Here is a 21751-nt window from a genome sequence, read left to right as displayed (position 1 = left end):
CTGATGCTCTTGGACTCTGTGTGTTGGGAGGGTACTTGACTCTGTGTGCGTTCCAGATGAGTGGACCCGGGAGGACTGTCTGACTCTTCTGGACCGGATCCGGGGCCAAGTTCCAGATGGAGACTCGATGAAATACAAAACGACTGAGTCTCACTTCGACTGGAGCCGTGTGAGCTTCGGACGCTACAGCCCCGACATGTGCAAGAGGAAATGGAGCAAGGTGTCCGGCGAGGTCAGAGAGGGGTCAGAGGTCGTGGAGTCAGGGGTTATAAGGGGTCACAGTTTATCATACAGCCTGTCATTCCTCAAATTCAGTCCAATTGGACACAAATTTGCATCAAAATTGGATCTTTGCACAAATACTTGTCACTTGCTACAAAAACTCATACACAAACAAACTACATGTAAAGTGCAATCTATTTTTATTATTCTTTAAATATGTTAACTGGCATTAACATAAACGTTGGGCTCAGATTTAATGCCACATTTAACTGCTAAAGATTGTAGGCAAACAGATGAGTGCAGAGAAAGATCAAGGACAGCGGATCAAAGTGTAATATTTCATGTGTTTTTGGTAAAATTCTGTATTGCCGTAATCACCAGTGTTTTTATAAAAATAAACCTTATGAAACTCTTAGAAGTTCTTAAGTGAACTCTTTAACTTAAAAATGTTTCTGTCAGTTAAACCTTAGTTCACCTTCATTTAACAGTTTCTGGAGAAAAATAATGAAAATAAAGTCAAGACAAGCATGGCTGACGCAAATTCTGCAAATGACTCAAATCGGGGATTGATATAGCACCGACATGTGCGAAAGGAAGTGGAGCAAAGTGCCCAGCGAGGTCAGAGATTACCGTGGTCAGGGAGGGCCAAGGTTTATCAAGATTGATTTAAGAACCCGTGATCACAGGTTTCACAACAAAAGCGATGTGAAAAGAAGAAAAGTATTGATTTAAATGTTAAGTTTCATTTGTAAGCTTTGACCTTTCACCTCTGTTCAGGTCCGCAAGTACAGAACCATGTCCGAGCTCCTCATCGATGCCATTGAGTTCGTCAAGAATCCGTACAAAGGCAAGAAACTCAAGGTAAACCAGGACCGAACCAGGACCGAACCAGGACCGAACCAGGACCGAACCAGGACCGAACCAGGACCGAACCAGGACTGAACTTGTTGTTTGTGTCCAGACTCACCCGGACTTCCCGAAGAAGCCACTGACACCGTATTTCCGGTTCTTTATGGAGAAACGGGCCAAATACGCAAAGATCCACCCCGAGATGAGCAACCTGGACCTGACCAAGATCCTGTCCAAGAAGTACAAGGAGCTGCCAGACAAGAAGAAGGTCTGGACCATATACTGCATATATCTCTGGACATATCTAATTCATTAGACACTGTGTTCCAAACAGGAAGTGAGTGTGGGCGCAATTCCGCTCCACTGGCTCCAATTCACTTTTTATTGAAAAAACATTTTGATTTTAAATCAAGATATGAACATTAATAACAAACCAACCCTTCTTTTCCTGAGGTCGCTGCAGCTAGCGTTAGCAACAGGTTTATTGATAGCCTATTCCCTGCCAAACCAGCGCTGCAGGCTGGAATAGGGATTACCTTCTACACCATGGCATGGCTCTTGGGTTTTGTTCGGATTTTCAAACATGGTCCCTGGTTGCAGATTAGCCACTATAACTGCTAGGCTCAAAGAGCTTCATTTGGAGTTGAGCGCTGTGGGTGTGGTCACACTCTGGACCTGGTACTAGGTCTGGTTTTGGGTTGTGAACATTTCTTTTGTGTTTTGTTTCAGCAAAAGTACATCAGCGAGTTCCAGAGAGAGAAAGAGGAGTTTGAGAAGAACATGGCCCGATTCAAGTGAGTTCTAAAGCAGAACTGAAGCAGTACTAAACCAGGACTGCTGCAGTACTGAACCAGGGCCGGACCTGGGCTGAACATAGCAGTAGTAATAGTAGTATTTTGTACTGCATTTCAGGGAGGAACATCCAGAGCTGATGGAGGAGAGGAAGAAGTCTGAGCTGCCAGAGAAACCGAAGACTCCCCAACAGCTTTGGTACAACCACGAGAAGAAGGGCTATGCCAAGCTACACCCTCAGGTACTATGACTAATACGTAAGGGTAAGGTCCATCCTTCAGTGTCTCTGGGTTACACCCATAGACTATATATCTCTGGACATATCTATCCCGCTAGCTGCTGTGTTCCGAACAGAAAGTGAGCATGGGAGCACTTTGGCTCCACTGACCTTGACTCCAATTTACTTTCTATTGAAAAACTGTGACACCCCTTTCTGTAACTACTGCTGTCAGGTTCTTCATTTTGGTCTTAAAATGTTGGTTTTATGTGATCCTTTTTATTTCTATTTTTATTACTTAAAAAATTTGTATTTTTTTGTCCCTAAGTCAAGATAGAAACATTAATGACAGACCAAGCAGGGGCTAAACATTTGCCTACTGCCAAACCAGCAGTGTGGGTGAGGCGTTACCTTCAATAGCCTCGCTCCTGATTGGTCAGAATTCCAAATATGGAACTGGACTCCAGATTCACTGCTATAATTGCTAGCCTCAATGAGCTTCATTTGGAGCCAAACACTGCGAGTGACGTCACACGTCCTCAGTCCGCTTCTTTATACAGTGTATGTGTTAAATCTGCATTGACCCATTCTTCAGTGTCTCTGATTTAAACCTGCATTTGATTAATCCTTTCATGTCTCTGGGTTAACTCTATCAGGAGTTATTTTTTATTTTTCATTTATCTTTATCATTTCCAGATCTTGAGCTAGCCTGGAACAGGATTACCTTAGCTGGATTTGACCTATTGTTCATGTTTTTGGTTGATGCTACTACTGGAAATACTAATACTGCAAATACAACTATAAATACTTCTATCCCTTCCCTCTCATGTGCAGGTGAGTCAGAAGGAGCTAAAGGAGGCGCTTAGGAGGCAGTGGTCTCAGCTGTCAGATAAACGACGCCTCAAATGGATCAGCAAAGCCCTGGAGCTGCAGAAGGACTATGAGGTACAAGTACAACAAAAACTGCAAATACTATATACTACTAGATATACTACACATACTAGACATACAGCAAAACCCAGGAGCTACAGGAGGACTGTGATTTACTACAAAGACTGCATGTACTATATACTACACTGAATACACATACAGCAAAACCCTGGAGCTGCAGAAGAATTATGATGCACAAGTACTACAAATACTTCACTATGCTACATTTTATTTTATTTTTTTATTTTCATTTATCTTTATTTATACAGGGAGAGCCCATTGAGAGTACCAGACTCTTTTTCATGAGTGCCCTGCTAAAATACAGAATATAAATAAAACAAACAAAACAAATAACTGCATGCGTCAATTTAAAACACTGAAAACAGGAGCAGGTATGATCATAAATGTTGCTGTTATTACTAGACTATTAAATTGCATTTGTGCCCCCAAAGTGTCCAGTTTTACATGTACTACTACAGCAAAGCTCTGGAGCTACAAAAGGACTATGAGGTACAAGTACTACAAATACTGCAAATACTATGTAGTAAATACTATACTACACATACAGTAAAGTCCTGGAGCTACAGAAGGACTACGAAGTACTACGAATACTGCAAATACTATATACTACCGCACATACAGCAAAGCCCCGGAGCTGCAGAAGGACTACAAGACACAAATATTGCCAGTACTGCAAATACTACTAGTAATACTACTAGTACTATATACTGCAAATAGTACCAGTACTATACTATTTACTACACATACTACGAGTACTACAGTGTAAGTACTGTGTGTTCCAGGACAGCATGCGGGCGTACCATGAGGCACACCCTGATCTGAGCGCCGACGACCATGTGCGCTCTGTCCTCACCAAAGCAGAACGCCAACTCAAGGACAAGTTCGACGGGCGCCCCACAAAACCACCGCCGTAAGTCACATGACCCCCACCAGCCTTATAGGTACTCTGTGCGGTAGTAACAGGTACTCTCTGTTGCAGTAATGGGTACTCGTTGTACTGTGCCGAGCTGATGGTGAACATGAAGGACGTCCCGAGCACAGAGCGGATGGTCCTCTGCAGTAAACAGTGGAAACTCATGAATCAGAAAGAGAAGGACATGTTCCAGAAGCGCTGCGAACAGGTACCACACCCATGCGGGTACTCTCACCTTATCGCGTACACACGCATACACACACAGACACATAGGTTTTAAAACTATACAAAAGTTGTCCAGAAGAACGGTGGATGGCAGCAATAACAAGCCATGGCTGCGGTGCTTGCACTAATTAGGCTACTTGCCATCTAAGTTTTGGTGTCTGAACACCATGTGCCTTTTCCTTCATAAACTGTCCTTGGAAAGTTGATGTTTGATGTGTTTTATATTTTTCCCCCATGACTATAAACTTTTCGCAGTCTGTATGTTGTCTACTCGACTGTAGAACTTACTTTGAAAGGGCACCTGAAGATTATTTTGACATCACGTGTCTGTTTCCTGTGTTTCCTGCCGAAAAGCCTGGAGACGCTGTGGAGAATTAATTAGAGCAACACATAGAGTAATTATACTCATCTGATGCCCATCTGATACATGTCATATTTGTCCAATAGATTATTCATAAGTGATTTGTACTGTGGCTTTGGCATCAGTCTCACTTTTCTCTGGACATTTTGTGTTTCTACAGAAAAAGAAGCAGTACGACGTGGACCTGCAGCGCTTCCTTGAGGTAAAACTGTCACAGATCCCTCCCTGTGTGTCAGATCCCCTCTCTGTGTACCTGTGTCTAAAAAATGCCCCTGTGCTTTCAGAGCCTGCCTGAGGAGGAAAGGGACCGTGTGATGTCAGAGGAGAAACTGGGCGGGGGCAAACTGACGATGGCCGTGGCTTCCAGTCCTCACCGTGCCTCACCTGCTGCCAAAGTGGGTCTTTGTCACCTGCCCCCCACCCCTCACCAAAAACATACCATCCATGCATGTTTGAGTAATCTAGTTTATGTGTTAGCAGTGAATACCTTATAGATGTAAAATACTCCCACTTTAAAAGCACCATATACTTTACTATAGAAAATATAACTCTGGTGCTGTGAGGTTTGGACATGAGGTTGCAAAAATTTCCTATCTTTTATGGAAAACTATTTGTACCTGTAGTTTAGAACTTGGTGCCAGATGCCCTCCCATGGCTCCACGGGGTCTTATTCTGGGTAAAAGTTGCTAACCCTGTAGTTTAGATTTCTACAAATTTGTTCTGAAATGCATGAGATTCTTGAATGAGGTTAAAGTGCAGATTTCAGCCTCTCTCAGATATGAATGCCCCCGGAGTTGTTTACAATGTGCAATCTGAACATAATTCTACTTTTGAAACATAAATCACAAATTAAATCCTAATCGCAAAAAAAATCACTAGATGCCACTGACGCAACAACAATAATGCAAGATAATCCCAGTGAACTGTTTTTAAATAGACAGTATCTTTAAGAGGCTTGAGCTGCAACAAATAAATAGAAGAATGAACCAATAATAAGCCACAGAAGTGATTTATTCAACCCTCTACAGCACAAATTTTATTGTATTACAACAAAAATGGAAAAAATCTCCATATTAACGCACGATAAATACTGAGCCCTAAAATATTGTTTTCCAGCTTTCATCTATTGAACAAGTCTATATATATATATATATATATATATATATATTTATATATTTATATTCATTATTATTATTATTATTATTATTGTGACAGGCCTAATGGGGGATGGCCCTTTGAAACGCTGTGGTCTCTTCTCTTTCAGGAGCGGAGCCGAGAGCCCGACGCCGAGTGGGTCGCACCTAAAGAGCGAAGAGACGCCAAGAAATCCCCCAAACTCCCCGAGACGCCCAAGACTGCTGAGGACATGTGGCAGAGCAGCGTGAGCGCGGACTATCTCGCCAAGTACAGGGTCAGGCCATGTCCACTTCATAGACTGTATATATAAGTGAGCATGGGCACGATTCGACTTTGGCTCCGGCTTACTTTCTATTGAAAAAATGTAGCCCCTCTCTCTGCAACTGCTGGTGTCAGGCTCATCATTCTGACCTTAAAATGTTTATTTTAACCCACACTACATGATCCTGGGGTGTTTATTTCACTATTTTGTCCCTCAAGTTATGAATATTAATAACAGACCAATCAGGTGCCTTCTTTCATTAAGGTCACTCCCACTAACATTAGCAACAGGTTTGATTGACAGCGTTTCTAAGCGCCTGTTCCCTGCCAAACCAGCAGGAAGGGCGGGAAGGGGCATTACTTTCAACAGCCTCTTTCCTGATTGACTCTTTGGTTGCTGATATTCGAAGTCTGCTCCAAATTCACCCCTATAACCGCTAGCCTCAATGAGCTTCATTTCCCTCAGTCCACTTCTTTATACAGTCTCTGGTCCACATATATGTTCACACACACATGTACAGACCAAGTGTTTCTGTCCACAGGGTGATAGGAGGAAGGCTCAGGTGGCAATGGAGGCATCCTGGAAGTCCATGGAAAAAAAAGAGAAAATTCCATGGATTAAAAAGGCGGCGGAGGACCAGAAGAGATATGAGGTGAAAAAACAGCTGAATAACTCTTTGAAATTGTTCATAAAGTTTCTGTACCTGATTTTCTCAAAAAACATAAAAAAACAGAACAAATTAGTTAAACAGTTTGCAGTCATCTAAAGTTATTCCTCATTTACCTTACACTAATGATTTCCATGAGTTTATAAGTGCTTTTCACAACTCTCAGAGAACAGAGCCGAGTTTTGTCAAGCTAACATCTAGCATACTAACTGCACCTTTCCTGATTCTGGGACAAGAAAACGCTTTAATGTGATGCAGACAGTACACAGTAGATTTATTTTTACCTTAAGAACTCCTTATACAATATATCTGTACTAGCACATTTTTCTCAAATACATGGAAGAAATCATGTACAGGACCTTGAAGTCTAACCACCTAAGTAGAATATTAAATAATAAAGCTTGTTGTTGTGCCTGTGTGTCTCCTACAGAGGGAGCTGTTGGAGATGCGGGGCCCTGCTGTTGCTGTGGCAGCGCCTGCACAGACACAAAGGAAGCCCAAGTTTGACGGCGAGCCGAAGAAACCGCCCGTGTAAGTGTCCGAGACTCAACCGGACTGAACCGAGACTAAACCAAGACTGAGCCAGGACTAAGCCAAACCTGAGGGAGATACGAGACGAGCTTCAAACCATATCCTGTAAATACCTCTGGACATATCTAATCTATCCTGCTAGCAGCCGCGTTCCAAACTGGAAGTCAGCATGGGCGCAATTGGGCTCCATTGACTCCAATTCATTATTTATGGAAAAACTGTCATCCTCTATACGTAACTGCTGCTATCAGACTCTGCATTCTGACCTTAAAATCTAGGTGTTAATCTGTTTTTATTTCACTAATTTGTCCCTAAATCAAGATATGAACATTAACATCAGACTAATCAGGTGCCTTCTTTCCCTGAGGTGGCTCCAGTAACAGGTTTGATTAACAGCTTTGCTAAATGCCTGACTCAGACAAACCAGCTGTGTGGGTGAGAAAGTTACACATAATTGACTCTTGTGAGATTTAAAAATAGAATGTTGTTACCTCATCAAGAACATACCTGGAGTTGTGTTTTGTTTCAGCCTAATAAGGCAGCGTTACTCAGATGCTCACACACTCACTTAGTCCACTTCCTTAGACACACATCCAGAGATATAACATCACTCCAACAATGGAAGTTACCTCGGAAACAGGCAAGATCCAGTACAAAGTTATTTCTCAACCAGTTCATCGGCACTTTCACCAATCCTGCTGCTAAACCCACACTGCACAGCACATGTGTGACAAACGTATTTCACATTAAATTACCCAAAAGGTACAGTGAGCTGAACTTTGCACAAGTTCTGGTTCTGGTTGATTAATCTGCAAGCTCCATGTGGATATCAGACCAATGAAGGGAGAGGGAATGCATGATATTAAGGTTTTGCCAAACAACTTTTAAGTGTTCAAACTATGTCAGTTGGTTGTTGGTTCCATTCTGGGAAGATGCATGGAAAAAAGAGTTCTTATACTGGGTTGTGTTGGATTTTAAGGTCCAATACTTGTGTGGATGATTTGATCTGGTTTGGTGGGCAGATGGAGTTGGTTGATAATTTTATACATCAGGACAAGTCGTTGATGTTTTCAATGTTCCTCAAGAGTTTTTCTTCAGTTGTTAGAGTACAAATGTTCTTCTTCTAAGAAGTTAACTAAGGGAGTGTGACCCACCCTCAGCGTTCGGCTCCAGGCAAAGGAAGCTCATGGAGGCTAGCAGTTATATTGGAGAATTTGGAGCAGAGTTCCATATTTGGAATCCCGCCCCTTCCCGCTCACATCTCTGGTTTAGCAGGGAGCGGGCCACCTTTTTTCAATAAAAGGTTCATTGGAGCTGAAGCGTGCCCATGCTCACTTCCTATTTTGAAAACAGGGTGGCTAGCAGGGTAGAGTCCAGAGATATGTACAAGATATGGTGTGGAACATTACATGTAAATGAAAAAACCTCCATGGAACAGGTGTTCTACAGGAGTGGGTACCAGACATTCTGTTGTGTTCTATAGGAGCGGGTACCAGATGTTCTCACAGGAGCTGCTGACGAACGGAGAGTTGAACCACTTCAGTCTGAAGGAGCGGATGGTGGAGATAGGGAAACGGTGGCAGCGCCTGAGCCCAACTCTGAAGGAGCAGTACAAGAGACAGGTGGAGGAGCAGCAGGCGGAGTACAGGGGACAGCTGGAGGCCTGGGTCCAGGTCAGGGACTGGACCAGAACCAGGACTCTTTCAGGACTAAACTAGGACTAAATCAGAACTAAACTAGAACTAGAACTAAACTAGAACTGAACGAGGACTGGATCGAGGACTGACTCTGTTTGTGTTGCAGACGCTGTCTCCTCAGGACAGAGCCGTCTACACCTCGTCCACAGTGAGTCTCCTTCAAAATAAATCCTTTTTTCACACTGGGGTTTATTTAGTTAGAGCTTTTATTCTCTTATTCTGTCACTTTGTTCATACTTTTGTTGATATTGTAGTGTTTAATAAAAAAGTCTGAGACAGAAAGTACCATCTAAATTGCATATTAAAGTTTAAACTCATTTCATTAAAACAGAGTTAACATTATATTTAACACTTGACAAAAATCTTGCCTATTTTGTTCTTATTTTGCAGTTTTCATGAAATTTATCATTTTACTTTCTGGTTGGACTCGAGCAGGAGATGTGACATACTGTTAAATACTGTAATTTCATAACTGTTACCTAGCAACCATAATCTAAACAAGGGGCAAAATGTGTAAATTACACAATAGTTATGGTTAGACAAATAAAAATAAATGACAGCACCTTTATTTTGTTAAATGAAGGTTCAAACTGTCAGAAAATTGCCTTCTTTGTTCGTAAATTTTTGATGGAATTTTCCATGTTGAAGACATAGTTACAGGAACAAAACCAGGTCTAAACCAGACTTTGTCGGTTTTGTTTGACAGAAGCGGCGCAGCTCAACTAAAGTCCGGTCTCCACTCGCCAAAGTCAGAGTCACAGCCAAAACCAAGACCCAAGGATCCAAGACCACAGCAGCAGAACACAAACGCAGCATGGCCTACCGAGCCAAGGTAAGACTGGGGCCGGACCAGGACCAGGTATGGGCCCAGGACTGGGACTGGGATGGGTTAATTTTAGCTAAAGTGCATAAGACTTTTAAGTTAATGGAAAAACATAAAAAAAACATAGGTCATATATCATGCAGAGTTGACTCTTGTGAGCTTTTAGCCATGTTATACTTCACACATATCTGAGTAATCCATTATTAAGAGTCTGTCTACGTCTCCAAAGCTTGAAATGCTCTGTTACACCTTGTGATGTCATGAAGGGGTAGTTTTGAAGTTAACAACTACTTTTTGCCTTTAGTTCAGTAGAGATTGGCAACTCCAGGGCTGAAATGATCCAAATGATTCTAGTGAAGGTGCATGGAGTTTAAAAACACAGTGGAGCATTTCCTGTACTTCCTCATGACATCACAAGGTGAAAGTGTTTTCTGTTTGAGATAAGAACTCAGCCTAAATATGCAGGTCTGTGTGTCTGTCTGTGATGAGGAAACAACATTATAACATCAGAAAATAGTGTAATATGGGCCCTTTAAAGAGGGGCATTCTGCCAAATGGACTTTTAGGACCTCGCTACCGTGTTATAATGTCAGTCATCAAAAACATGCCTGAAGAGGCTTTAGAAGTGTTTGATCTCTGCTGGGCCCTATATGAATGGCCCTTACAGCAACTTGACAAACCTGATGTGATGTGCAGTAGTTTCATTAGTGGGATGCACGCTGATTGTGTTGTCGCTCTGAAGGAGGAGTGACAGGGAGAAATGAAAGTGAAACTTAAAAAACATATTGTTTTTTGGCAAAATACAGCATTTTCAAAACTGTTAAAGGTAACGTGGTGATCTAAATATGGTACAGTTATTACCAAAAGGAGTAAAATATTCCCTCTTTTAAAGTTTAGGATCAGCCTCCATTAAATTAATCACAGTAAACATCCTGTCCTCACAAAGCCTGTAAACCCTATGTGTGTGTCTGTGTGTTCTCAGCAGGACGTTTCAGACTCGGACTCGGACCGGAGCGATTCATCAGACTCTGACGACGACGACGAGACAAGCAGCGACAGCGACGATGAGGTCACCACTTTTCTCCACTCTCATTGGTCAAAACATGTGATAGAATCTGTAGACCAATCAGATGTGTTGGTTATTTATGGTTAATATCTCTGTAATTACTGGGCCTAGCCACATGAAACAATAACGCACAAATTTCACCTTCTTTATTTGTGAACTTTACTACAATGGGCCTCGTGGGCCTTGCAGTGGATTGTAAAATCTCAAAGGAACAGTGTGTAAGATTTATATTTTAAATTCCATACACTTGACTTCTCTGTGTCCCCAGACACGAGGTAAACGTGTTCAAATCAAATATAGCTTTTACTGGTAACAGTTGTAATACTGATTTATTCTTAGTTACAAAAACATTGAACATGTCATTTACTTATGTTAAAATGTGTTGTTTTGGTTCAAGATGATTTATCCAAACAGAAAGCAGAATGAGCCTCACATGAGTCTCTCATTTGTGTTGCCAGTTTCAACACTGAAATCCAGTTTAAATCTAAAAGAACTCTCTCTGATCTGAACGGTCACTACTAAAACCCCTGCCCCTGCAGCTCAGTGAGTGAATTATGGAGGTTCTGAGCTTTCACATGAGCCATGGCCTATATACTAAGAACGACAAACTTGTTTGTGTCGTCTATCTGCAGGTTAAGGTACTGGCAACACAGGTTCAGATGGGATTGTAGCTCCTTTTTAAGACAAATATGGGATATTGTATCGGCTCAAAATTCCATATTGGATCAGAATATTTGAAAGTTTGAGTTGATGGAACGTGGTTTTAAAATGACACGCCTCCTCACTTCCTGTTTGTTTCAGAACGATGATGACGAGGACGAAGAGGACGATGAAGAAGCAACATCAAGTGAAGATTCCAGCCAATCAGAGTCCGACTGAGGCTCAGGAGCCAATCAGAGAGAAGCTCAGAGCCCAGGAGCCAATCAGAGAGCAGTTCAGAGTCCAACTGACCACCCTCTGCTCCTCTGCCTCTATTAGACCGTCCTCTCTGCTCCTCTGCTCTGATTGGACATCCTCTCTGCTCCTCTGCTCTGATTGGACATCCTCTCTGCTCCTCTGCTCTGATTGGACGTCCTCTCTGCAGGTTCCTATGCTCTTATTGGACAGTTTTTGAGTTTTACGGTGTTTTATTGTTTGTGTTTTCTCGTTTTGATTGACAGTGGGCGGGGTTTGTACAGTTGAACAGGAAGTTGTCATCAGTTGTTGCTGTTTGTAAAAATGCACAGCTGAAATAAATGCACTTTTCTCAGAATGTGTCTCTTCTCTCTAACTGTGTTCTAATGTGATGTCCCACAGTGGGACTTTAACCCCATTTATTTTAAAAGATCCATGATCCGTGGCCTCACTGCCATAGATCCATGGGCTAAACTAGTGATATGCACCACTGAGCACGGCCCATTGACTTCACTGAGGCCATGTTTAGGCCCCAGGACAGGTTTGTAACAGTAAATTAAAGTGGAGCTGCTGTTACTGAGGAGGAGGCCTCACTCTACGAGCAAGATACAAAATATCACACACTTTATATCAGTCATAGCTCATGGTTGCTCATACGACAGTTTCAAGTTTCAGCTTTGTCTCAGTGTGAGATCGACGACCCGCCATTTTTAGCTACGACTCAAGATTTTTCCTATGATCAGAAATCTTTCGTTGCAGATGCCCAAAATCGTGCAGTGCACACACTGCTTTAGACACACTGGGAACAACGTCCAGCATTTTGAGAACAAAGTGCTCTATTTGGATAATACTATAGCATCTTGCAAATAGGATGGGGCCATGTCCTTTATGACTTTATATGTGAGGACGATTTTAAATTTAACTAAACTGGGCAGAAGCCAACAAAGTGACTCCAGCACCGGGTGATGGATTTTACACTTTTTATGTCTCGCTGCTGCATTTTGAACAAGTTGGAAAGTTCAACCCTTATAGTCAAGGTCCACAGAGATAAGAGAGGGCAACCCATCATTTATGTATTTATTTATTTTATTATTATTATTTTTTATTCATCCTTTGTTTAGCCAGGTATTCTGAAGTCATCCAGCCAGGTGAGGGGTCAGGGGTCATCCAGCCAGGTGACGGGTCATCAAAGAAGAGTCACTCCCCAAACAGCAGAGGGACAGATGAAGTCAACCTATTATAGGACAACAGAGCACTACATCACAGATGTAGTGTCCTGACAAAACACACCATGCAAGTTAAGAATTAATTAAAAGAATTTATTTGCAACATTGTAAAGAAGACCTGTTGTGCTGTGTAGGTTATAATTTGGACATTTTACATTGCAATATTCATCTAAAATGACTTCAAAGAAACACGTCTGTATTAGAAAACTGCGGTGCCCAATGGGAGCAGACATCACTGTAAAAGTCATCGTCGATGTCTGCTGTGTAGCTGTCAGCCCCTCCGATGGATAGCTGCATATCCCACTAGCAAGTCGCGTTTTTTCACATACATACAAATTTTAACACATTTTACATACAAATATAAAGAAACTCTTACCTATGTCGGCTGTGGGTCCCAGGTGAGAAACGATGCTGATCAACCGATACAAGCCAAAACCCTGAAACGATCCAACTATCAGATCTCTGTTCAGGTGAATGGGACAGTTCACCTTCTGCAGCTGGTAGTTGGAGCTGAACATAAACCTCTTCAGATGTAAAATGAGGACACTGTGGAAAGAAGAACATAATTAAGTTCATTCTTAATTCTTCTAAACTCACTTAAGTTCTTTTTGCATTGTATTTAATAGATTTTCATGTATCACTTACTTTGGCAAAGAGGCAAACTTCACTCCAAGACTGGACACGGTGCCTCCACACTCACACCTGTACTCCAGCTCGGTCTCCTAAATCACACACAGAGAAACATGGGATTATTTACAAAACATATTAAAACAAAGAGAACATTGGTACCAGAAAAACTGGCCTTTCAGTGCTTACCTCCAAATGGTGCTCCAGAAGTTCTTCGATGGAGCGTCCAGGGAGAGATTTGTAAAGGACTCCTTCCTGGATGAGCCCTCACCACACCTGCAGAAACAAACACATTTCATGAAGAAGATGCCTCATTGGTCTGAACATTTTAAGACCAAAATGACCTGACAGCAGCAGCCAAGCCTCAACCTCCTCCTGCTCCTCTCTGGTGAACCACAGCTCACCTCAGTCACACCTCTAAATCTTCGCTCTCTCAAACCCTCCTCCCACCCCTTATCTCTTGTTCATTTTTCAGCCTAAAGACTTCACCATCTACAGAGAGAGGGGGGTCCTGAATCGACTGGGCTAAGCGCCTGAGACAGAGCCTCCATCCTGAGTCTCTACCCAGCCTCCACATCTATTCATATCATCAATGGATATCTTTATCGTACCATTGTTGTGGTTGCATCCCAAAACTTAGAATTTCAAAATCATGGGTTTTTATGGGGCTTGGAGGGAGTAGATTTATTAAACAAGAATTCAAAATATGACTCCAGGTATGTGTTTGACAAGGGAAGAGTGTTATAACATGGTTAGAAGATCAAAAAAGTCAATCATGCTCATCTATGTCCTTTAAAACATACGGCAGCGTGACAACTTTCTAATAAAACAACTATATTAATGTGTTTGAGGGTTTTGCACTGTTGTTCTGTCCATTCTTGTGATTGTAGTGTGGTGTGTACATACCTCCTACAGGTCCTGGTGTTGTCCATCTCAAACCTCAGGTGTTTGTCCACTGGGCAGGTGTAGGTGGTGCCCTGGGTAAAGGCAGTGCTCTGCAGAGAAGGCGCCAGCTGCTGGATTTGGTTCAGCACAGCAGTGAGGAACTCATGAGCATCCTGACAAAACAAGAAACCTTTTAAAAATAATGACAAATGTTTGACCTGACTCCATCTTACCTCAGCAGCACTGCCTCTTGACGTCGGCTCCAGACAATCTCCTGAGCCTCAACGTTGTTCATGAAGGCCACATCTGTCATCAGGGCTTGGAGGGTGGCATTTAGGTAACAGGTGTTGCCCATATTTGGGAATCTGCGAGAATCACATTTCACATGTTAATTATCTCTGTCAAACACATCGTCAAATCAGTTACACAATGTCGATAAACTCACCCAATACGTGCAGGCTGGACATTCTCTTTCCACAATGAGGCTAATAGAAGAAAAGTCAAGGTGTCGTCGTCGCATCCGTTTATTTCTGTTTAGACTGAATGAAGTAAGGAATTAATGTTTCCCTTTGAATATCAATAGGCAAATATAATGTTCGAAGTTATTTTTTCCCAATTGTAGCTTCTACATAACTTTAACAAAATATAACTTGTTAAAACGTAATAACAGAGACAGAGATAACAATATAATTTTTTACATTCATAGTCTTCGTCATTAGTTGTACATAAAGTGAGATATTGCAGTTTAACGATTCGGTAATTGGGCAGGTTTAATTTGATCTGTGGCTAAACCACTTTAATACCAGTAGAGGGCGCTGTTTACCTTTAAGGCCAGTTTATTAAATTTTATTATTGTAAAGTATTTTCTAGCAGTGCAGCGCTACATCAAACTGGTATCTTGATTTACTAACGCGAAGGTAAATGACACGTGCTACTAGGGGGCGCACACCTATGGAATATACCGGAACTCATGAAGATGTTGTGCAGACCTCCCACATGCTATAGAAACAGACAAAGGCGTGTTCCCAAAGTCAGTTCATATTCAGGGGCAGAGCATGGATCTGTTAAAGGTCCTGAATTACACAAAATTGACTCCTGTGAGCTTTAAGCCATGTTATAATGTTGCTGCCTCATCAAAAACATATCTGGAGTTGTGTTGTGTGTTCACACATGTTTGAGTAACACTTTATTATTAGCCTGTCTACACTTTAAAGCTTAAAAATGCTCTGTTCCACCTTGTGACGTCAAGGAGTGGTAGTTTTCAAGTTAACAGCTGCCTTGTACTCTTAGGAGAGATTGGCAACTCCAGGGCTGAAATCGTGCAAATGACTCTAGTGAAGGTGTATGGAGTTTAAAAACCCAGTTTGAGTGAAAAACAGTGTAAAACGTGTGAATGAAATAAAACATAACAACGAGTGTGTTTGTGGAAACAACTTCATACTATAGATCAGAAAGGTGCGATATATGGACCCTTTAATGGAGCAGAGATGTTTCTCAGCTTTTATTGTGAAGTTCCGCCTCCTGACGCACAGAAACTTCCGGCGCTCGTGTCAACAAAAATGGCAGCGTGCGTGTGCCGCGCGCTGAGGACTGCGCTGGCGGTCACGGAGAGGTCCGCGCGCACCGGACCGAACCTCACGCACGTTCACCTCTCTGTCCCGCGCAGGTGAGTCCGGAGACACGCGCAGCGCAGGTGTCACCGCCCCCTGCTCCGGATGCCCCGGACTGACCCTGAATCAATGTTTTAGGTCCAGGTTCAGTCCCGGTTTAGTCTCGGTTCAGTCTCGGTTCACTCCTCGTTCAGTCCTTGAGGTTTTAGACGCTCCTCCTCAGAAATGAAACAAATGAATCGCTCTGGATTTCTTAATTATTCTGAAAACTGTAATCGGACCTGTGTAATATTTATTTTTTTTTTTTTTTAAACAGTGACAGTTCCTTAATAAATTTTTTGTCCAAGAGCCAAAAACATAAAAAAATAAATAAATCTCAAGATTATTTACATTTTGTGGTATTTTTATCTTGCAAGATTGAAATAAAATCTTTCTATTTCAGCTTTGTCCAGTCAGCAGCAAGCCCAGCAAGGAAACAAGGAGAGAGGTCACGAGGAGAGAGGACACGAGGAGAGAGGACACGAGGGGAGAGGACACAAGAGGAGAGGAGGCATGGAGGAGCAGTGCTGTGGTCCACTCTAGGTGAGAATCCAAATCCTAGTTCAGTCCTGGGTTTGTCCTGTTTCAGTTATGGTTCAGTTATGGTTCAGTTCTGGTCCAGTGCCGTCCAGTGGTGGAAGAAGTACAAGTACTTAAGTAAAAGTACAGATACCGGCGCAGGAACATACTCAAGTAAAGGTATCATATGAAAATATGTACTTGGGTAACAATATTAAAGTAGACATTTCAAAATATATTTATAGAGTAAAAAGTAGAAGTATTTCACGCAGATTTTGAAGTTTTATAGTGATTTTGATAAAAAAATTTGTGCTGAATTTCATTCAGTAGAACTAATTAAATCTATTGTTTTTCTGAGCTGTTTTTATTTGTTTATTTTTGGTGCTCAATCAATGAATGTGTTAAAGATAAACCTCAGCGTTTTCAGCAGCTATAAAACAGTAATAAAAATTCTTTTACTTTTCTGCTCTCAAATGTAGTGAAGTAAAAGTAAAAAGTACTTTAAAATGTACTTACTACTTTTACTTTGCTACCATCCAATCCCTGGTCCAGTCCCTGGTCCAGTCCTGGTCCAGTCCTGGTCCAGTCCTGGTCCAGTCCTGGTCCAGTCCTGGTCCAGTCCCTGGTCCAGTCCTGGTCTAGTCCTGGTTCTGTTACACAGCATTCTCTCTCTTTGGATGGAGTGAGGAAGATGAGCGTGATGAGGCTCAGAAGAAAGAGGACGAGATGATCCTTCTACTCAAAAAGGCCAAGGTCAGTTCTGGTTTAGTCCTGCTTTAGTCCTGCATTAGTCCTGCTTTAGTCCTGGTTTAGATGTGGTTCTGTCTCTTCCAGCTCAGTATTCTCAGAGATCAGTTGAGTTCTGCCTCCAGTTTCCTGCATCAGGCCCTGGCCCTGGCTCAACAGCTCCACCATCAGGATGCACTGGTGTACTGCTACAGCCTGGTAATGCCCTTGTTCCCTCCTCTGGCTCTGCTCCTCTGGCTCTGCTCCTCTGGCCCTGCTCCTCTGGCCCTGCTCCTCTGGCCCTGCTCCTCTGGCCCTGCTCCTCTGGCCCTGCTCCTCTGGCTCTGTTCCTCTGCTCCTCTGGCCCTGCTCCTCTGGCTCTGCTCCTCTGCTCCTCTGGCCCTGCTCCTCTGGCCCTGCTCCTCTGGCCCTGCTCCTCTGGCTCTGCTCCTCTGGCCCTGCTCCTCTGGCCCTGCTCCTCTGGCTCTGCTCCTCTGGCTCTGCTCCTCTGTCTCTGCTCCTCTGGCCCTGCTCCTCTGGCTCTGCTCCTCTGGCCCTGCTCCTCTGGCCCTGCTCCTCTGGCTCTGCTCCTCTGGCCCTGCTCCTCTGGCTCTGGCCCTGCTCCTCTGGCCCTGCTCCTCTGGCCCTGCTCCTCTGGCTCTGCTCCTGTCTGCTCTTGTCTGCTCTTATCTGACGGTGTGTGTGTGTGTTGCAGATGGCTAACCTGTCGTACGTTCGAGGGCAGTTGGACCAGGTGAGTCCAGGACACAGATGTTTGGTTTTGGTCCGAGTCTCTGTGTGTGACATCAGTAGAGTCCCTCTGGTTTAACCTGAGCTGGAGACTGTTCAGAATTCTCAGGTTGATTTTGCTGTATAACTGTTGAAGACTTGTTGACCTGTTTTATGGTTAGTATCTCTGTAATTACTGGGCTTATTCACGTGAAAAAACAGTCCTTCTCTGTTGGTATCATAGACTGTATAAAGAAGAGGACTGTGTGAGTGTGACGTCACCCGCAGCATTCGGTTCCAAATGAATATCATTGAGTATAGCAGTTACAGTGGCTAATCTGGAGCTGACCATGAGTATCATAGCAACCAAAGAGCCAATCAGGAGCGAGGCTGTTGAAGCTGTTCAAAGTTTCTGCATGAAATAGCCTAGTATTTGTACTTTCAGGCAGAGCATCTCTTTAAAGCGCCCCTGAGCTTGATGTTGTCACAGTAGTATTTGTAATATTTGCAGTATTTGTACTGCAGGACTCTATGTACTTTCAGGCAGAGAAGCTTTTTAAAGCGTCCCTGAGCCTGATGTTGTCTCGAGGGACTCCAGAAAATGACAATGCCGTCGTGGAGACGTCGCTCAAACTTGCCGCCATCTATGCCCAGCAGAACAGGTATTGCCCTCAACAGGTACTGCCCCTGACAGGTACTGCACTGTGAAATTGTAAATTTTGAATAATCCAGACGGTGTCAGCTGGTACCAACCCATCAACCACATTTACGTGACACCAGAGCCTCGTCTGAAGTGTTGAGTGTGTAAATCTTTTGATGTCTTATTTTAGAGAATAATTATCATGTAAAAATGGCATCTGAGCTAACAGCTAACCAACTTTCAGTTGAGTTGAGATTTCTAAAGGTTTGTGATGTGTGTCGAGTGACCTAACACAGGTGTGTGAGTGCACCTGCTGAAATTTGGATTTAAGTGATTCTTTAGACATTCTTTGAGACAAAACTAAAATAATCTTGACAATTTAGCCTGGTCCCGGCCAGGTTTATGCCTGCATGCTTGTTACTACGGTAACTCAGCGCCAACTCTGTTTAGCCACTCTGACACAACTGAACTGAGGGTTTGATTAGCCTGAATTGCCCAAATAAACTTGACTTTGGCTTTAGCTTGCTTCATAGAATACCTCATTGTCTCCTCACTAGTCTTACTTGTCTCCCTTCCTTGTTTCCTTGTCTCTTTCTTCTGTCTTGGAGGTTGGCCCTGGCGGAGCACGGCTTCAGGTTTTGTGTGGAGACGCTGGAGGAAAAACTGGAGAAAGATCAAGAGGAGACAAAGGAACCAACAGAAGAGCCCAGTGGTGAGGACACTTTACACTTTTACACTCAAACAGATTAATATACTCAGAGGCGTTCTCCTTTAGAAACTCCTGTCTTTGTGTCTTTCCTTAGAGGAGGCGCAGACCCTCCTCCAGGACACACGCCTCCTCCTAGGTCTAGCTCTGGACTCCAGGGCTCGGTTCTGGGCACAGATCTCAGACCTGGCCCGGGCTGAGCAAGACTACAGGAGGAGTTTGGAGATCTGCAGCAAGGAGCAGGGCCCGGCACATCCTCAGGTCAGAGGTCATGGTGAAGTGTCAGCCCTAACCCTCCTCTTCCTGTCCCCTCTCTCCTCCTTTCTCTCCTCCTTTTTCCTCCTCTCTTCTCTCTCTCCTCTGCTCTTCTGCTCTCCTCCTCTCACATTCCTCTCTAACCCTCTCCTTTCCTTTCTCCTCCTCTAACCCTCTCCCCTCTCTTCTCCTTGCTCCTCCTCTCTTTCCCTGTCTCCTTCTCTCTAATCCCCCCCTCCTCTTCGGTTTCTTCTCCTCAGACTCTGGTTCTTCTCAGTGACCTAGCCTCTGTTCTGGATCTTCGGGGGAACCGTTCCGAGGCCCTGGTTCTGGTCCAAAGAGCCGTGGATCTGGGTCGGACCCATGGGCACCCGGACCTCCATGTGCTGCTGTCCAACATGGCCGCCATCCTTATGCACTCGGGTCAGTGTCAGATCTGTGTGTCCTAGTCCTGTAGTCGATTAGGCATTTAGTCAACCAAAATGTGTATTAGTTGATTCATCATTTTATTTAGATGATAAGGATTTATGTGGGACAGCAGCAGAAAGGAGAAGTGAGCGAGTGAGCTTAAGCTTTGGTATTTCTACGTAAAAAAGCAGCTTAATATATGAATACATGGTTTCCTAATACTGCATGAATTCCCTCTGCAGGCATAGTCTTCTGAGTGCAATTTGGATCACACAGATGTTTGAGCTTTTGCCAAGCCCCCTTTTTAATCGACTAATGGATCAGCAACACGACTCTAGACCAAAAATAATTTGATTAGTCAATTACAGACTTAATGTCTCTTCTCTTCTGGGACATGTGACATCTGGTCTTATAGAGCCTCTACATGATTATTTAAGCACGTCTTGTCCGAGTACAGATATATTTTATAAGCAGCTCTTGAAGTCAGAACAGGTCTGCTGTGTACTGTCTGCATCTAATTATAAAGACTTTTATTGTCTGAGAATTAGGTGGTGTGCAGTTACATTGCTTACTTTTATTAGCTTTACCGTTCACCTACCGATCCACCATTTTCAGTTCCGATACCAATTTCTATACTATGGCTTTAAGTATCTGCCCATACCCGATATCAACCGATACCAGTGTAGGGACATAAATGAGTATTTATTTCCTTAAAACAAGATTAATAAAAGACAAAACGTATCCAAATGTTTTATGTAGCTGTTATTTATCTTAAGTACAAACATTGAGACTTTCTGGGCTGACTAGGACCAGTCTTATTACATCAATGTCCATGTCCATCCAGAATATCAACTCAACCAATATTTGGAAGCCGATATCCTATCCAGTACATTTTTCAGTATCAGCGCTGATATCTGATACCAGTATCAGATCAGTACATTCCTCTTTACCGTCACTCTATTTACAAAACTCTACTCTGGTCACTGATAGTTGTGAAAAGTGCTTATAAACTCATCACGGTGAATAATCAGGATGTTCAGAATGCATAAGGTAAGTGAGGAATAACGTTGGACCACTGCAAACTTAAAATTAAATTAAAAATAACTAGTTCTGTTTTTTCCCGTATTTAACACATTAAAAATCAGGTACAGAGACTTTAAGGAGCAGGACCTTTGTGTGTTTCAGGAGACCTGGAGGCTGCGGCGAAGTTCTACCACGAAGCCATGACTCTGGCCAAAAGCCAAGGAGACCAAGAGACTATAGAACACATCCAGGAAGAACTGAAGGAGCTAAAGAGGAGGAGAGAAGAGGAGGAGAAGAAAGGGAAGGAGAGCAGAGAGGAGTAGAGAAGTAGAGGAAAGAAGAGGAGAGGGGTAGAGGGGGACAGGATAGAGGAGGTAGGAGGAGGAGGAGTAGAGGACAGGATGGAGGACAAGAAGGGTAGAGGAGGAGAGTAGAGGAGAGAGGTAGAAAAAGGAAGAGGGGTAGAGGAGAGGAGGGCTACTATAAATGTTCCTATCAGCACTTTTCACCAGGGGCCCTCAGAGACATTTTACTGCATCTATCCCTGTATCAGATGCCCTCCCATCCTCAGATATGCCCATGTGTCAGATGCCCTACCTGTATGTCAGATGCCCTCCCTGTACCGATCAGGTTCAATATTTGTGGATTTTCTGATGAACTTCTGACAAAACTGTTCCATTACGGCTGTGACAATTTTTGTGTTTACCTCAAAATAAAACATGACCAAGCACAAGCACTGTGGATCTGATTA

General features: G+C 43.1%; 2 protein-coding genes across 5 annotated transcripts in view; both read left to right on the top strand.

The window, feature by feature from the left end:
- ubtfl (upstream binding transcription factor, like) overlaps nucleotides 1-21751 on the top strand; it is a 191654-nt gene that overhangs the window by 2093 nt on the left and 167810 nt on the right. Inside the window, exons 3-20 of one of the 4 annotated variants that reach the window (XR_008649059.1) lie at nucleotides 57-232; nucleotides 1000-1083; nucleotides 1184-1339; nucleotides 1801-1865; nucleotides 1984-2104; nucleotides 2915-3025; nucleotides 3814-3941; nucleotides 4011-4152; nucleotides 4691-4732; nucleotides 4815-4925; nucleotides 5795-5941; nucleotides 6471-6581; nucleotides 7027-7127; nucleotides 8611-8800; nucleotides 8931-8972; nucleotides 9531-9656; nucleotides 10630-10716; nucleotides 11515-11653. Coding sequence is in view for 2 of the 4 variants with exons in the window: in XM_033982218.2 (XP_033838109.1) it covers nucleotides 57-232; nucleotides 1000-1083; nucleotides 1184-1339; nucleotides 1801-1865; nucleotides 1984-2104; nucleotides 2915-3025; nucleotides 3814-3941; nucleotides 4011-4152; nucleotides 4691-4732; nucleotides 4815-4925; nucleotides 5795-5941; nucleotides 6471-6581; nucleotides 7027-7127; nucleotides 8611-8800; nucleotides 8931-8972; nucleotides 9531-9656; nucleotides 10630-10716; nucleotides 11515-11592 (2018 nt within the window). In the remaining 2 variants the exon portion in view is untranslated. Of the gene's footprint in view, nucleotides 1-56; nucleotides 233-999; nucleotides 1084-1183; nucleotides 1340-1800; nucleotides 1866-1983; nucleotides 2105-2914; nucleotides 3026-3813; nucleotides 3942-4010; nucleotides 4153-4690; nucleotides 4733-4814; nucleotides 4926-5794; nucleotides 5942-6470; nucleotides 6582-7026; nucleotides 7128-8610; nucleotides 8801-8930; nucleotides 8973-9530; nucleotides 9657-10629; nucleotides 10717-11514; nucleotides 11966-21751 lie in introns of those variants that run through there. The other 3 variants (XM_033982218.2, XM_033982219.2, XR_008649060.1) reach the window with 3 other exon arrangements.
- ttc19 (tetratricopeptide repeat domain 19) lies at nucleotides 15899-21731 on the top strand. Its single transcript, XM_033982846.2, has 10 exons — nucleotides 15899-16011; nucleotides 16398-16537; nucleotides 17175-17266; nucleotides 17348-17458; nucleotides 17955-17993; nucleotides 18512-18630; nucleotides 19217-19320; nucleotides 19412-19575; nucleotides 19830-19992; nucleotides 21163-21731. The coding sequence occupies exons 1-10, from the start codon at nucleotides 15905-15907 to the stop codon at nucleotides 21321-21323; spliced, it is 1200 nt and encodes a 399-aa protein (XP_033838737.2). The 5' UTR covers nucleotides 15899-15904; the 3' UTR covers nucleotides 21324-21731.

Source organism: Periophthalmus magnuspinnatus, chromosome 17 (assembly GCF_009829125.3).
Source record: "Periophthalmus magnuspinnatus isolate fPerMag1 chromosome 17, fPerMag1.2.pri, whole genome shotgun sequence".
Taxonomy (NCBI): domain Eukaryota; kingdom Metazoa; phylum Chordata; class Actinopteri; order Gobiiformes; family Gobiidae; genus Periophthalmus; species Periophthalmus magnuspinnatus.
This window is presented reverse-complemented; position numbering and strand designations above follow the sequence as displayed.

Bases quoted from the DNA above. Each gene is read 5' to 3' on its own strand.
- ttc19 (XM_033982846.2), top strand. From the start codon at position 15,905: ATGGCAGCGTGCGTGTGCCGCGCGCTGAGGACTGCGCTGGCGGTCACG. The intron at 18,631-19,216 runs GTATTGCCCTCA...TCTGTCTTGGAG, and splicing joins ATCTATGCCCAGCAGAACAG to GTTGGCCCTGGCGGAGCACG. The intron at 19,576-19,829 runs GTCAGAGGTCAT...TCTTCTCCTCAG, and splicing joins AGGGCCCGGCACATCCTCAG to ACTCTGGTTCTTCTCAGTGA.